The sequence below is a fragment of the Podarcis gaigeae genome, assembly GCF_964106915.1.
Source record: "Podarcis gaigeae genome assembly, chromosome: 8".
Classification (NCBI taxonomy): domain Eukaryota; kingdom Metazoa; phylum Chordata; class Lepidosauria; order Squamata; family Lacertidae; genus Podarcis; species Podarcis gaigeae.
Window position 1 is genome coordinate 89,242,188 of NC_139684.1, and position 16,174 is coordinate 89,258,361.

A 16,174-nucleotide genomic window follows, 5' to 3' on the forward strand; every position below is an offset into this window, starting at 1 on the left:
TCCTTCCAGCAACTCCTGCAGCCAAACTGGTGCAAAACATATTGCTCTGCTTGTTAGAATTCCTGCTCCATGAGTGCAGTCATGGGATTGTTGTCTTTCATATGACATTATATGTTTTGACTCCACAGAGTGGGAAGTGACGGAGACAGGATGTTTGTGTTCCTGTGTTCCGTCAAGTGGGACTATTGTCCTTTGTTCTTTTTCTCTTTGCTGTCTGATGCTCGAAAGAAAGGGAGCCATGTTGCAGTGCTCCGTGTGTGTTTATATGTAAATAAAGTAGATTAGCCAAAATGCTGAGTTGCTGAGGTCTGTCACGTGCATAGATCTGTGGATCCCTAAGTGTGCCAGTGTCTGTTGGCATTGGTCGCTGTGATGTTCAGGCAGAAGAAAGCTTATGAAGTTCCTGAACAATTGACCAGCAGGGAGAGAACATGCCAGTCGGGCATGTGTCTCTGCCAGGCTCCTACTCGAGTGTAGGCTGAACACCTGACACTGCTTTCCTTTGGACCACATCATCAACGAGACCGAGGGGGAGGAGTATTGTTCTCTGGGCAGCCCATGACCTCCATGCACACTGGCCAGCCTTGCGCTCCAGAGAGAGGTCACTTTGGTGCTTTTAACACAGCAGTATGACTTCACCCCTGGAGGCGCACTCCATTGTCTCTCAAGACAGACAGATGCCAACGACAATAATATAATAAAAGAAACAATTAAATGCAATTAAAAATCACAAAGTATCTACATGGTGCATTGCAGATGCTACAGCAGCCAGAAAAGCCATTAAGCGTTCCGCCAAGACCAGCAATTTCCAAGTGGTCCATGAGAGGTGGAGGTGGGAACTGCATACACAAGAGAAGCTGGAGAATGGGGAAAATAAATAGGATACTTCTTCCCTTTTCTTTGAACGGGGTTCCTCCTTCATGCTAGCAATTTCAATGATAACATTTAATACAATTGCATTTCTTTTTAAAAGCTGAAGGTTTCGTTTCAGTTGACTAAATATCCTTTGATTAAAGCTTAATGTGGTTTACAGGCAGGAACTATGTGATTAGCACTGCTATGTTCAATGGTGCTTACTCCTGTTGTTGTCTAGTCGTTTAGTCGTGTCCGCCTTTTTGTGACCCCCTGGACCAGAGCACGCCAGGCACTCCTGTCTTCCACTGCCTCCCACAGTTTGGTCAAACTCATGCTGGTAGTTTCAAGAACACTGTCCCACCATCTCGTCCTCCATCGTCCCCTTCTCCTTGTGCCCTCCATCTTTCCCAACATCAGGGTCTTTTCCAGGGAGTCTTCTCTTCTCAGGAGGTGGCCAAAGTCTTGGAGCCTCAGCTTCAGGATCTGTCCTTCCAGTGAGCACTCAGGGCTGATTTCCTTCAGAATGGATACGTTTGATCTTCTTGCAGTCCATGGGACTCTCAAGAGTCTCCTCCAGCACCAGAATTCAAAAGCATCCATTCTTCAGCGATCAGCCTTCTTTATGGTCCAGCTCTCACTTCCATACATCACCACTGGAAAAACCATGGCTTTAACTATACGGACCTTTGTTGGCAAGGTGATGTCTCTGCTTACTCCTAGAAAGCTGCAAAAGACTGCAGTCATGCTAATCCCAAAAAACTGGGCATTGTGCCAAGAACTGCTGCCTGCAATTTTTGATTCTCCTTGGAGGGATGGCTTGTTAGACTATTCCGTTCCACCTTAAGTACAGGCATGACTGTTGTGTGCCACATGCCTGTTTACACTCCAGAACAGCTTGCTGGGAACTTCCATTTGTGTATAGCTTTCGCTTATGCCGCTTGCTTGGACACAAAAGGGAGAAGACATGTTTTTTCCTTGTCTTGATGTACGCTGAATAAACTGCCTGTAAATATGCTTTTGGGACATGGGTGGCGCTGTGGGTTAAACCACAGAGCCTAGGACTTGCCGATCAGAAGGTCGGCGGTTTGAATCCCTGCGACGGGGTGAGCTCCCGTTGTTTGGTCCCTGCTCCTGCCAACCTAGCAGTTCCAAAGCACATCAAAATTCAAGTAGATAAATAGGTACCACTCCGGCGGGAAGCTAAACGGCGTTTCCGTGTGCTGCTCTGGTTCTCCAGAAGCGGCTTAGTCATGCTGGCCACATGACCCGGAAGCTGTACGCCGGCTCCCTCGGCCAATAAAGTGAGATGAGCGCTGCAACCCCAGAGACGGTCACGACTGGACCTAATGGTCAGGGGTCCCTTTACCTTTACCTTTAAATATGCTTTATACAGCCTCTCTCTGTCACTTCTGTTGCGTGTTAATTACTCTGCTGATTAGAGCGTGCTCCAGCTTCTGAAGGCTTCTGAAGCTGCAGGTTGCTGTTTCATGCTAAGCCAAGGACCGGAGATTGCCTGGCCGGTGGGCCTGAGCCAGCTGTGGGCTTGCCAGTTGCCCCCGTTTGCTAGGAAGCATCCCAACATGGCTACGGGGGTTCACAAGATGAGTTCCTGCACTTCCACATTTATATCCCTGCTTGGCAATAAACATGGGATCATAGAATCATGGAGTTGGGTCATCTAGTCCAACCTGCTGCGATGCAGGAATCTCAGCTAAAGCATCCCTAAAGCAGTACATGTGAAATGGATCTAGGAGTCTTGGTTGACCACAAACTTGACATGAGCCAACAGTGTGACGCGGCAGCTAAAAAAGCCAATGCAATTCTGGGCTGCATCAATAGGAGTATAGCATCTAGATCAAGGGAAGTAATAGTGCCACTGTATTCTGCTCTGGTCAGACCTCACCTGGAGTACTGTGTCCAGTTCTGGGCACCACAGTTCAAGAAGGACACGGACAAACTGGAACGTGTCCAGAGGAGGGCAACCAAAATGGTCAAAGGCCTGGAAACGATGCCTTATGAGGAACGGCTAAGGGAGCTGGGCATGTTTAGCCTGGAGAAGAGGAGGTTAAGGGGTGATATGATAGCCATGTTCAAATATATAAAAGGATGTCACATAGAGGAGGGAGAAAGGTTGTTTTCTGCTGCTCCAGAGAAGCGGACACGGAGCAATGGATCCAAACTACAAGAAAGAAGATTCCACCTAAACATTAGGAAGAACTTCCTGACAGTAAGAGCTGTTTGACAGGTGGAATTTGCTGCCAAGGAGTGTGGTGGAGTCTCCTTCTTTGGAGGTCTTTAAGCAGAGGCTTGACAACCATATGTCAGGAGTGCTCTGATGGGGTTTCCTGCTTGGCAGGGGGTTGGACTCAATGGCCCTTGTGGTCTCTTCCAACTCTATGATTCTATGATTCTATGATCCCTGACAGATGGCCACCCAACCTCTCTTTAAAACCCTCCAGGAAGGGAGAGTCCGCCACCTCTTGTGAGAGTCTCTTCCACTGCTGAACAGCTCTTACTGTCAGAAGGTTTTTTCTGAATGTTTAAGCAGAATCTCCTTTCTTGCAACTTGAAGCCATTGGTTCGAGTTCAGAGCAGGAGAAAACAAGCACACTTCCTCCTCCATGTGAAAGCCCTCAATATATTTCAAGGTGGCGTGGCAAGAGAAATTGATGGATTATGCGGAATTGGCGAAATTGACATACAAACTGCGAAACAAGGACAACTGTGACTTTAAAGAAGAATGGGAACTCTTTACAAACTACTTTTAAAAAAAAGCACAAAACGAATTGGCAAGTTTTGAATAAACATACACAAATTTATTGATTGTCAACATAATAGACAGATAATTTAAGGATCTTTACAATTTTATAATATGCAGAGAATAACATGTGCTGAAAAATCAGAGACAGGAGCTGAGGGAAGTCTTTGCGGGGGGAGGGAGGGTTTTTCTTAGGGAGGGGGGAAATTGGGGGGGATGAAGATGATATGCTTTGATACTTTGTTACATTGAAATTCTTAATGAAAATTATTTTAAAAAAGAAAAAGATATTTGAAGGTGGCTATCATATCCAGGGACGCGGGTGGTGCTGTGGGTTAAACCACAGAGCCTAGGACTTGCCAATCAGAAGGTCGGCGGTTCAAATCCCCACTACGGGGTGAGCTCCCATTGCTCGGTCCCTGCTCCTGCCAACCTAGCAGTTCAAAAGCACGTCAACGTGCAAGTAGATCAATAGGTACCGCTCCGGCGGGAAGGTAAACGGCGTTTCCGTGCGCTGCTCTGGTGGCTCAGTCGTGCTGGCCACATGACTTGGAAGCTGTACGCCGGCTCCCTCGGCCAATAAAGCGAGATGAGCGCCGCAACCCCAGAGTTGCCCACGACTGGACATAATGGTCAGGGGTCCCTTTACCTTTACTATCATATCTCCACCCAGTCTCCTCTTTTCCAGGCTAAACATACCCATCTCCTTCAAGTGCTCCTCATAAGGCTTGGCTAGACCCTTGATCATCTTGGTTGCCCTCCTCTGTGCATGTTCATCTTGTCCCTCTCCCCATAATTTGAGCACTACTTCTCACCCTTGCGGAGGGCTTGGTGCCTGATGTTGCCTATGCGACTTAGAGGTTTCAGACCCCACAAACTAGGAACAATACGAGAGTATACCCTATTGAGAATTCCCCAACTCCCTTTGCTTCCCTATATGCAGCTAGTTGAGAAGGCAAATGGTGCATACCAGGGCGCAGGGCTGCAAGCTAGGACTCTGCTCCCTTAAATTTCTGCTAGCTCATGTCTAAGAGGTGGTGCTTGTGTACTCCTTATGGGCTCCTTACGGGGTCCTCGACGTGGGATCACATTCATCCAGTGCTTTACCAGCTGCACTGGCTCCCGGTGGAGTACAGGGTCAGGTTTAAGGTGCTGATTTTGATCTTTAAAGCCCTATGCAGCCTAGGACCCTCGTACCTAAGGGACTGCCTCTCCTGGTATGCCCCGTGGAGGACCTTAAGGTACACAAATGACAACATTTTGAAGGTCCCAAGTCGCAAGGCGGTTAGATTGGTCTCAACTAGGTCCAGGGCCTTTTCAGTACTGGCCCCGATTTGGTGGAACGCTCTATCCCAAGAGACTAGGGCCCTGCAGGACTTGACATCTTTCTGCCTGGCCTTTGGTTTCGACTCAGTCTGACCCTTATTCCCCCCCCCCCCTTTATGATTTTGACTTTTAAAATGAGGCTGCGTTTTTAAATTGCAATTTAACTGTATTTTAAATTGGTTTTCCCCCTTTTTTCTCATGTTTTTACTGAAATTTTATTGGTGTTAGCCTCCCTGAGCCCGACTCTGGCTGGGAGGGGGGCAGGATATAAATACAATTATTTATTATTATTATTATTATTATTATTATTATTATTATTATTATCATCATCATCATCATCACTGATTTTTTTCCCTGCTTTAACTTTCAAGACTTCCAAGAAATTGAAATTTCATTTTTCATTTGATCCCTGGCCATTACCTCACAGCACAGTTCCCACAATTGCCTGGGAAGAGGGAATGTCCTTTTAAAGCTATGCAAATATATTCTCTGGTTTTTGGATGGGTTTATTGCTTTGCTTGATGTATTGTGCTTTAATAGTGACTTACTCTAAACATTTGCCTTGGGGTAGAAACGATGGCTTGGTTGCCACAGGTGTCCAGGACTGAATAAACTACCGTATTTTTTGCTGTATAAGACTCACTTTCTCCTTCCTAAAAAGTAAGGGGAAATGTGTGTGCGTCTTATGGAGCGAATGCAGGCTGCGCAGCTATCCCAGAAGCCACAACAGCAAGAGGGATTGCTGCTTTCGCTGCTGTTCTGGCTTCTGAGAATCAGAATTTTTTTTTTCTTGTTTTCCTCCTCCAAAAACTAGGTGCGTTTTATAGAGCGAAAAAATATTTGGCTGGTTTTCAGCCATTAACCTGCTTGCATGTCTCTGTAATTTACTCTCCTTTCCTTTCCAGGTGGCCACTGTCTGGATCTGGGCCGCAGCGTGATCTGCAAATGCCGCCAGGGTTTTGCTGGCCCTCACTGCGAATTGAACATAGATGATTGCGCAGGAAACCCTTGTGCCAACGGAGGCACCTGCATCGACGGCCCCAACAGCTACACCTGCTCCTGCACCCTGGGCTATGGCGGAAAGGACTGTGGTACCCGCATGGACGCCTGTGGCTCCAACCCGTGCCTGAACAGTGGCACCTGCTACACCCACTTCTCGGGCCACGTCTGCGAGTGTTCATCCGGCTACATGGGCTCCAGGTGCGAGTTCAAAGTTCAGGTTCCCACCCCTGTGAGCAGCCAGCGGGTGGCTGAAGGCCCTTTTCCCGTTGCCCTGGCCGTTTCCTTTGCTCTGGGGCTCCTGACCTTGGTGCTCGCGGCATGTGCCGCCGTGGCTGTGCTTCGGCACATGAGGCAGGGCCGCAAAGCTGTGAAAAGCAGTGTCCGCAATGACCTGGCGACCATCAACAACCTCAAGGAGAGAGATGGCTTCCTCATCTCCCCCGGGCGCTTTAAGGTCTCGAACAAAGACAGCCGATTCGGTGGAGACCAGTTCAACTGCAGGAGGAAGTTGCTGGATCAGAGCCGTGAGTCTGTCTGCAAGAAGAAGCTGGAAAAGTAAGTGGTACCCATCTGTCCCATTTGGGCTCCTTCTGTTTGCTTCTAACTTGAAGACTGGGGTGAAGTTCTGGGGTAGGGTGCATGGGCAAATATTAGGACAAGGTTATTAACGTATTTATGGGACTGCCTCTCCTGGTCTGCCCCACAGAGGACCTTAAGGTCCATGAACAACCAACATTTAGAGGTCCCGGGCCCTAAGGAAGCTAGATTATCCTCCCCCAGGGCCAGGGCCTTTTCAGTGATGGCTCCGACCTGGTGGAATGCTCTGTCCCATGAGACCAGGGCCCTGCAGGATTTAACCTCCTTCCGCAGGGTCTGTAAGACAGAGCTATTCCGCCTGGCTTTCAAGTTGAACTTAGCCTGATATTTTATTCCCCTTCCTTCCCTCCCCCTCCCCTTTTTATGAAGATTACCCGCTCTGGGATCCCACAGCTAATTCTCCCCTGGTCTCCTCGCTGGCCCAAATAGGACTAATTTAGCCAGCTAGCCCTGGTGATCATCTAATGTTTATTGGATGGATTTCCCCCCTAAATTGATTTTTGATTTTATTGTTATTCACGTTTTATACCGTATTTTATGCTGTTTTTTGTAGCATCAACTGTGTTTTACATTTGTTGTTAGGCGCCCTGAGCCCTGTTTTCTGAACCCGGAAGGGTGGGGTATAAATAAAAATTTATTAGTATTATTACTATTTATTAATTGGGACTAGGCATTTCAGTCATGTTACACCAGTGATTTATCATCTACACCAGTTTATCATCTACACCTAGTCCATTTCTGGGTCCACTTTAAAGTGCTGGTTTAAAACCTTTAATAGCTTGGGACTAGGATATCTGAGGGACACAGGTGGCGCTGTGGTCTAAACCACAGAGCCTCTTGGGCTTGCCGATCAGAAGGTCGGCGGTTCGAATCCCCGCAACGGGGTGAGCTCCCGTTGCTCGGTCCCAGCTCCTGCCAACCTAGCAGTTCGAAAGCACACCAGTGCAAGTAGATAAATAGGTACTGCTCCAGTGGGAAGGTGAACGGCGTTTCCTTGCGCTGCTCTGGTTTCGGTGTTCCATTGCGCCAGAAGCGGCTTCTGAAAGACTGCCTTCCCCTGTATATACCTTACAAAGCCTTAAGATCTCTTTAGACACCATTTTCCATGTACCCCGGTAAAGTGGATGGCTGCTGAGCGGAGGGTCTTCTCAGCTGTGGAATAGCCCCCTTCCCCCCCCCCAGGAGCCCTGGCAGTGCCTGTATCTGGTTCCGTTCACCCAAGTCTTTTAAAACACTTGCATTAAAAAAGTGGAAACTTGGAGACTTTATTGAAGGCAGCCCTACTTAGTGAAATTTTTAATGTTTGATGTTTTGTCATGTTTTTAATATTCTGTTGGGAGCCACCCAGAGTGGCTGGGTATTATTTATTTATTATTCTGAACTGCTACTTTGGGGCTTTATTCTCATCTGATAGAATGAAAGATTTCTATTTCATTTGATGGTTTATTGTGCTGCTCGTATTGCATTTTATTTCATGCTTCTGTGAGCTGTTTTCAGTAGTAGTGGAAGTAATTTAATTTAAAAGTCCATGTAGATTTGGCAGGTAAGTACAAGAAAGCAACGCTGTCCAAGCTAGTGATGCTCATAAGGCTGAGACATTGAGTTTATGCTAATGTGTTGGCTTATTGCAGTACATCTAAGAATATGTATATGTAGGAATCCTCATTTGCTTGTGAGACGATCCTGTGATTTCTTCAGGAAAAAACTATCTGAGCAGGATCCTAAAGGACTCAGAGCCTCATTCGTGGGATTGCTCCCGGAAACTGCCATTTAGATCTACCTCTTCTCAGTGTTTGTGTGTACATTTGTGGGTAAACAGGAAGGAAGTATGTTTTACAATGTTCATCTCAAAATTTTAAAAAATCAGTTATTTCAGGATACTAAGGGAATAAATGCCTTTGCATTTTTAGTGCTTCTGGTGCGAGCTATATAAATTACACAGAGGAACAGCCCTGTAAGACGAACCACCATTACATTATATAGGCAATTACCATTAGCACCCATCTGCCTCATCAGACAATGGAAGGCACCTTTGTGGGTGAAATCAAACCATTGGAGGGTTACAGCGTCTGCTGTGGCTGTAGAGACCGATACAGGAGAGATATATTTTGTTGCATCTGGGACTGGTGAAGGCATCTGGTTGTGTTGCTGCAATGCTCCAGGGCATTTCTTCCCTCTGCGCTCCTCCCAGTGGTCATTCCACCTGTGGTCACTGCTATGGATACACAACCTAACTGATTGTCTCCAGGCAATGCAGCTATGACTTAAGCGCATCTGAACCGCTTTACCATACTGGATTTAGCAGTCATCTAGTCCAACACATTGTCTCCCGAAAGACAGCCTGTTGATGCTGGAAACTTGTGTGTGTGAAAGCAACTGTGCCTTCCCTTCTTGCTTGTACCCCAGTATTCAGTATGCTTGCAGGGCAGCAGCTGAAGAAGGTACAAAAAGGGCTTTCTATCAAGTATGACAGCCATGTTCAAATATATCAAAGGATGTCACATAGAGGAGGGAGAAAGGTTGTTTTCTGCTGCTCCAGAGAAGCGGACACGGAGCAATGGCTCCAAACTACAAGAAAGAAGATTCTACCTAGAAATTAGGAAGAACTTCCTGACAGTAAGAGCTGTTTGACAGTGGAATTTGCTGCCAAGGAGTGTGGTGGAGTCTCCTTCTTTGGAGGTCTTTAAGCAGAGGCTTGACAACCATATGTCAGGAGTGCTCTGATGGTGTTTCCTGCTTGGCAGGGGGTTGGACTCGATGGCCCTTGTGGTCTCTTCCAACTCTATGATTCTATGATTCAGCACTACCTCTGAACATTAAAATTCCATTTTTAGCTCTCATGATTAATAGCAATCTATAAACTCAATGATAAACAAATTCAGATCACTCTACTAGTCAACACCAAATTTTGTAGCAATTAATTCTATAAGTTTATTTCTGCATAGTGAGAAGAAATATTTTCTTTTGCTTTGTTCTGGATCAATTGCAAATAATTTTCATTAGATGGCCCAGATCCCAGAGTCTTCATTTCCTCTTTCTCAGCAAGTGTTTTCTACCAGTAAAGAGACAGTAACTGTGAAGATTTAGTTTTGCATGAATGTTTTATTGAAACCTTTCATCACACAATAAAAAGCCAAAGTGATCTAAATAAGAAAAAGGGGAAAAGGAAAGGAAAGGGAAAAAGAAGGGGGAAAACACGAAGTCCTCTCACAAAGGTAGATCTTAACCCTTGCCTCACACAGAAGGGGGTGGACCTTCCCAGTTCTCACTGGGGAGCTTCCCTTTCTTCTCCCAGCCTCCCAGCCTGGAATTTATTCCCTTCCCCACTTCTCACACAGGGTCTTTCACCAGCCAACCATTGCCTTCCTGTGCAAACCCTCATTAACCCTCATTTAGTCGTGTCCGCCTCTTCGTGACCCCATGGACCAGAGCATGGCCGGCACTCCTGTCTTCATCACCATTTTCATCATTTTTAAATTTGTATACCGTCTTTCTATCTTACAATACTCAAGGCGGTTCACAAGCTGAAGAAACAAAAAATGTACATCTTATATCAATCTAATGCAGTACAAAAATGTGATAATAAAACTTTAAAATGGGCAACTTACATCAAAAAAGTAACATTCAACAATCATTAGAATAGTATTAAATAATAAAAAGGTAAAGGTAAAGGTACCCCTGCCCGTAGGGGCCAGTCTTGACAGACTCTGGGGTTGTGCGCCCATCTCACTCAAGAGGCCAGGGGCCAGCGCTGTCCGGAGACACTTCCGGGTCACGTGGCCAGCGTGACATCGCTGCTCTGGCGAGCCAGAGCCGCACACGGAAACGCCGTTTACCTTCCCGCTGGTAAGCGGTCCCTATTTATCTACTTGCACCCGGAGGTGCTTTCGAACTGCTAGGTTGGCAGGCGCTGGGACCGAGCAGCGGGAGCGCACCCCGCCGCAGGGATTCGAACCGCCGACCTTTCGATCGGCAAGTCCTAGGTGCTGAGGCTTTAACCCACAGCGCCACCTGCGTCCCACATTAAATAATAAGAACATATAAAAATTAAACAGAAGTCCACTCAACAGTCACAACAAATAACTTCTAAACTATAATCAGTAAAAGAACGGCAAGCCACAGTACATACAATAATACAATACAAATTGAGAAGCAGAGACTAGAGGGTGGGGCAAGGCAGGTGGAAGGAGGCCTTGCCAGATAAGAGTCTCTCCCCTCACAGTTCTTCCTCCAGGACCAGCTTCCACTGCCTCCCGCAGTTTGGTCACACTCATGCTGGTAGCTTTGAGAACACTGTCCCACCATCTCGTCCTCTGTCGTCCCCTTCTCCTTGCGCCCTCCATCTTTCCCAACATCAGGGTCTTTTCCAGGGAGTCTTCTCTTCACAGGAGGTGGCCAAAGTATTGGAGCCTCAGCTTCAGGATCTGTCCTTCCAGTGAGCACTCAGGGCTGGTTTCCTTCAGAATGGAGAGGTCGGATCTTCTTGCAGTCCATGCTGGTAGCTTCCAGAACACTGTCCAACCATCTCGTCCTCTGTCGTCCCCTTCTCCTTGTGCCACATGCATATACTTGTTCATAAATTTTATCAAAGCTTTTTCAGCATCTAATGATAGAATAAGAAAGTCATCTTTTTTTTTTTTTGTAAATCTATTAGATCAACCACTAAACTGCTATTGTCTGTAGCTTGCCTAGTTTTAATGAATCCTGCCTGGTCACTCTTTTTTTTAAAAAAACCACATTTTTATTTGTTTTTCCACAAATACAATAGCCATCAAAAACTTATCCAGCAGTACAGCTAATGGTGTTTGTTTCATCCATTGTCTCTAGACGTACACTTACACATTTAACATTCAAACATATTACTTAACGTAACCTCTCCACTGAGAATATTGAGCGGTTGGTATGCGATCTTGATTTTGGTCATTAACATAGTTAAAGACAGGGGTCCACATTTATTGGAAGGTGTCTCTATTCTTTATGCCTTTAATTGCCCCCCTGTGTCTGGTGAGACACTCACACATTGCTGTATCCCAGATATTATTTTCCCTTATGTTCAGGGGTATTTTAGTCTGGTTCTTCCATTGCTGAGCTATCTCTAATTGTGCTGTGGTCAGTAAGAAGCCTACTAATTCACTGTGGTAGAGCTTACGTCTAGGTCCAAAGATAGTAGGGCTAAGACAGAATTTGGAGAAAGGGTTTGGCCTGTAATTGCAGATATAATGGAGAATATTCCAAAAGTTTTTTATGTAAGGTCATTTCCACCAAACATGATTAATGAACCAAGTGACCCCCTGGACCAGAGCATGCCATGCCCTCCTGTCTTCCACTGCCTCCCTCATGTTAGTAGCTTCGAGAACACTGTCCCACCATTTTGTCCTCTGTCGTCCCCTTCTCCTTGTGCCCTTCATCTTTCCCAACATCAGAGTAGTCACTCTTTATTATTGGCGATATCAATTGTTGCCTTCTATTTGCCAAAATTGTTGTTAAAATCTTTATATCTATATTAATTAGTAATATTGGACAATAAATGCATAGAGTATGAATCTTTGTCTGGTTTTGATATAATTGTGATATATGGTTTCTCTTTTACTGTGTAATAATGGGTATTAATATCACTTGGAGAGCTGTATAATTCACCGGCTACTCCTATAATACTGGGAATCAATGCCCTGTCTTTCTTTTGTTTTAAACAATTGGCAAGGTCTTGTCTGCTTCTTCACCATTTTCCCAATATGTCTGCAAGCATGAATTCTGTCTGTTGAGGTAGAATATTAATTAATTCATACTTCTGTTTTGTATTTCTTTATATAAACAAATAGATGGATTTCTAACGATTTGTGCCCAAGATTTTTTCAACTACCGAATTTTTCCATGTATAAGACTATGTTTTTTAATGGAAAAATCATGTTCAAAATTAGGGGTTGTCTTATACATGGTAGTGCATTGTGGGGCCGTGGGTTGGAGATTGTTATTGGTGGCTGCTGCAAGGGCTGTTGCTGATTGGCTGTCGCTTCGGCAATTGGCAATTTGTCTACGTGCGTGAGCAGCATTTATGGTCTGGTGGATGAGCGGTTTCTGGCAATCCTCTCCCCAAAAAGCTCAACAATTCTGTACAATCCTCCCCCCCCCCAAAAGCTCAACAACTTCGGGGAATCTCCCCACCCCTCATTTTCTTAATTTTGAGTCGTCCCCTCCAAATAGGGAGTGCGTTATACACGGGGGCATGTTATACACGGAAAAGTACGGTACTTTAACATTCTCAGATGTTAAACCACATGTTTATGCCATGTTTTGAAAAGAAGGATTTCATGCACAGGATAATACGTTGTGCAGTCATAGTTAATATAAGATCGTGAGATTAATTATCTAAGACCAATGGACACATGGCCACCCCACAAATGATATGAAATAATCATGCCATTGCAAGTAGGTACCACTTTGCTGTAATGGGTAGTGAGAGAATCCATAATTTTGCCAGGTTATAAAACTTATATAAATGGATAGTCAGCAAGGGGAAAAAACCAAATATGCTGCATCATCTCTGTAACAACTGTCTTCAAATATATAGAAGAACTACTCTATATCCACTTAATTGTTTTTTCTCTAGGCTCACCATGTTTTAGCTTGTGGTCCACCAAAAATCCTAAATCATATTGTAAAGAGAAAAAAACCCCACTCTTCCCTTTTTGAAATCCTGCAGTTTTAAAAATATGTTTTTATTAAAGATTTATTTATTAAAGATTTTCTTACATTACAAAACTACAGATCAGTTATATTCGATGTGAGACACTAATGTTATGGACAGTATAATGTGGGGGAGGTAAGGGGGAGGAGAGGGGTAGTAAACTACTAAAGTGCCGTATTTTTCGCTCCATAAGACACACTTTCCCCCTCCTAAAAAGTAAGGGGAAATGTGTGTGCGTCTTATGGAGAGAATGCAGGTGGGAGGCTCTGCTCAGCACTCCCTTTAAAGAGCCGTGTGGAGCATGTGTGCGGCTCTTGGGGGCTTTTCCCTGAGGAGAGAGAAGGGCCCCCAAGAGCCGCACACACGCTCCACGAGCTCTTTAAAGGGTGCGCAGCTCTTGGGGGAGCCTTCCTCCTGCTGCCTGGAAGAGGCTTCGTGTGGCTATCCCAGAAGCCAGAACAGCAAGAGGCTAACCCAAAAGCCAGATCCCTCTTGCTGTTCTGGCTTCTGGGATTCAGAATATTTTTTTCTTGTTTTCCTCCTCCAAAAACTAGGTGCGTCTTATGGTCTGGCGCATCTTATAGAGCTGAAAATACGGTAGTTCTTTTACATAGGGTACGTGGAAAGCTTTTGTGTCAGCGTCCCGTGGGTAGGTTCTTTGTATTCATTTAATAGTTTTCATTGGAGGTAAGAGAGTTTGAACTGCGGGAGGCAGTGGAAGACAGGAATGCCTGGCGTGCTCTGGTCCAGGGGGTCACGAAGAGTCAGACACCACTAAACGACAACAACAAGAGAGGTTGGGGAGCCCAGGGCATGGTTGCTTGACTTCAATTGACAGCAGTGGCTTTTGTTTGTGGGGGCAGGGGGAAGGTTGTTAGGTCAGGTTAGCCATATTGATTTGTATGCTGTTGGTGGGTTCTTGTTGTTGTAATGTAATGAAAGGGAGCCACACCGGGGTGGTGTCGTCTTCTTTTGTTTGTCATGCTAGTTTCAGTTTGTTGGTTAGCTTTTCTAGTAGGGCTGTTTCCCATACGGCTTAGTACCAGTGGTCCATGTTCACTTCTGACAGGTCCCTCCAGTGTCTAGTTATGATGCTTCTGGCTCCTGAGAGTAGGTGGCTTATGAGTTCTTTGTAGTGTGAGCATTATTGTCTTGAAAAATATTCAATGGGGCCAGTTCTGGTGTTGCTTCTAATACTTGTTCTATTACTTTACATCAGTAGGACTGATGTCCAAAAGGGTTGGATTTTGGGACAATCCCACTACATGTTGAGGTATGTGCCTGAAGAGGTGTAACGCCTGCGGCATTTTGGTGAGGTTCCTGGATGTCTCAGTGCCAACTTCCATGGTGTTAGGTACTATCTATAGATAAATTTCACGGTGAGTTCCCTTCTTTTGGCTGAGATGGATCTAAATGATGGTTTTGACCACAGTCTCTTTAAGCCCCTTTAAAAAACTGCAGGGTTTTATGTTTGTAATGTTGGAATTTGCCAACATCTCAAAGATAAAACCCTGCAGTTTTTTAAGGGGCTTAAAGAGACTCCGTAGTTTTCTCTGGGTTGGATGGTTGTGAAGGTTTCAGAAGCATTGAGAGAGCCTTTGCTTTGAGGCCCCATATTTTTCACTTTATAAGACGCACCCAACCATAAGATGCGCCTAGTTTTAGAGGAAGAGAACAAGAAAAAAAATATTCTCTCCCTCTCTGTGCAGCGCCTCTCCATCAAAGCGGGAGGAGAAATGGAAGGGTCGCTACACAGAGAGGGAAAGCTGTGCAGCACCTCTCCAGCGAAGCGAAAGCAACACGAAGCCTCCGGAGCACAGCGGGAGCGCTCCCGCTGCACTCAGGAGGCTTCGGGCGGCTATCCCTGAGCACCTCCAAGGAAGCAGAGCCCACCACCTTCTGAGGGAATCCATTCCACTGTTGAGTAGCTGTTACCATCAGAAAGTTTTTTGCTGATGTTGCAGAATCTCCGGTCTTGTAACTTGAATCCATTGGTTTGGGCCCTACTCTCCAAAGCAGGAGAAAACAAATGTGCTCCATCTTCCATCTGACAGCCCTTCAAGTGTTTGAAGATGGCTCTCATATCTCCTCTCGGTCTCCTCTTTCCCAGGCTAAACATACCCAACTCCCTCAACTGCTCCTCATAAATAAGGCTTGGTTTCCAGGCTTTTGATCATCTTGGTCACCATCCTCTGTACACATTCCAGCTTGTCAATAACCTTCTTAATTTGTGGCATCCAGAACTGGACACAGTACTCTAGGTGTGTTCTGACCAAGGCATAATGGAGTGGTGCTGACTTCCCTTGATCAGGACACTAATCTTCAGTTGATACAACTAAAATAGTACAGTGGTACTTTGGGTTACAAACGCTCCAGGTTACGAACTCCGCTAACCAGGAAGTAGTTACCTCGGGTTGCGAACTTAGCTCCAGGATGAGAACAGAAATCGCGCGCTGGCAGCAGTGGGAGGCCCCATTAGCGAAAGCGCACCTCAGGTTAAGAATGGTTTTGGGTTAAGAACGGACCTCCGGAACGAATTAAGTTTGTAACCTGAAGTACCACTGTATTCACCTTTTTCTGCTGCTGCATCACAATGTTGACTCATGTTAAACTTGTGGTCTACTAAGGCCCCTAGATCCTTTTCAAATGTAGTACAGGCCAGCAAGGTGTCCCCCATTTTATATTTGTGCACCTGGTTCTTCCTGTCTAAGTGTAGAACCTTGCATTTCTCTCTGTTGAAATTCATTTTGTTAGTTTGGGCCCGGCTTTCCAACCTTAGGATGAGTTAGGGGTGAGCAGTGAGGTAGCCAGATTTGTTGCAGAAGAAATTATTCAAGGAAGAAGAAAAATCAAAATTGTTTGTTTTGATAAGCTAGAATTCAGATGCAGTTTCTCCAAGCATAGTCACTGAAACTCTATGTCAGGCATCCACAAACTCAGCCCTCCAGCTG

The 16,174-nt window shown here is 45.5% G+C and overlaps 1 protein-coding gene across 2 annotated transcripts in view; it reads left to right on the forward strand.

Moving 5' to 3' along the window:
• The window catches only part of DLL3 (delta like canonical Notch ligand 3), a 162,330-nt gene that overhangs the window by 91,245 nt on the left and 54,911 nt on the right, over positions 1-16,174 (forward strand). For both annotated transcript variants that reach the window (XM_083753868.1, XM_083753869.1), the window contains one exon: positions 5,845-6,496. In XM_083753868.1, the coding sequence (XP_083609994.1) occupies positions 5,845-6,496 (652 nt within the window). The remainder of the gene's footprint in view (positions 1-5,844; positions 6,497-16,174) is intronic.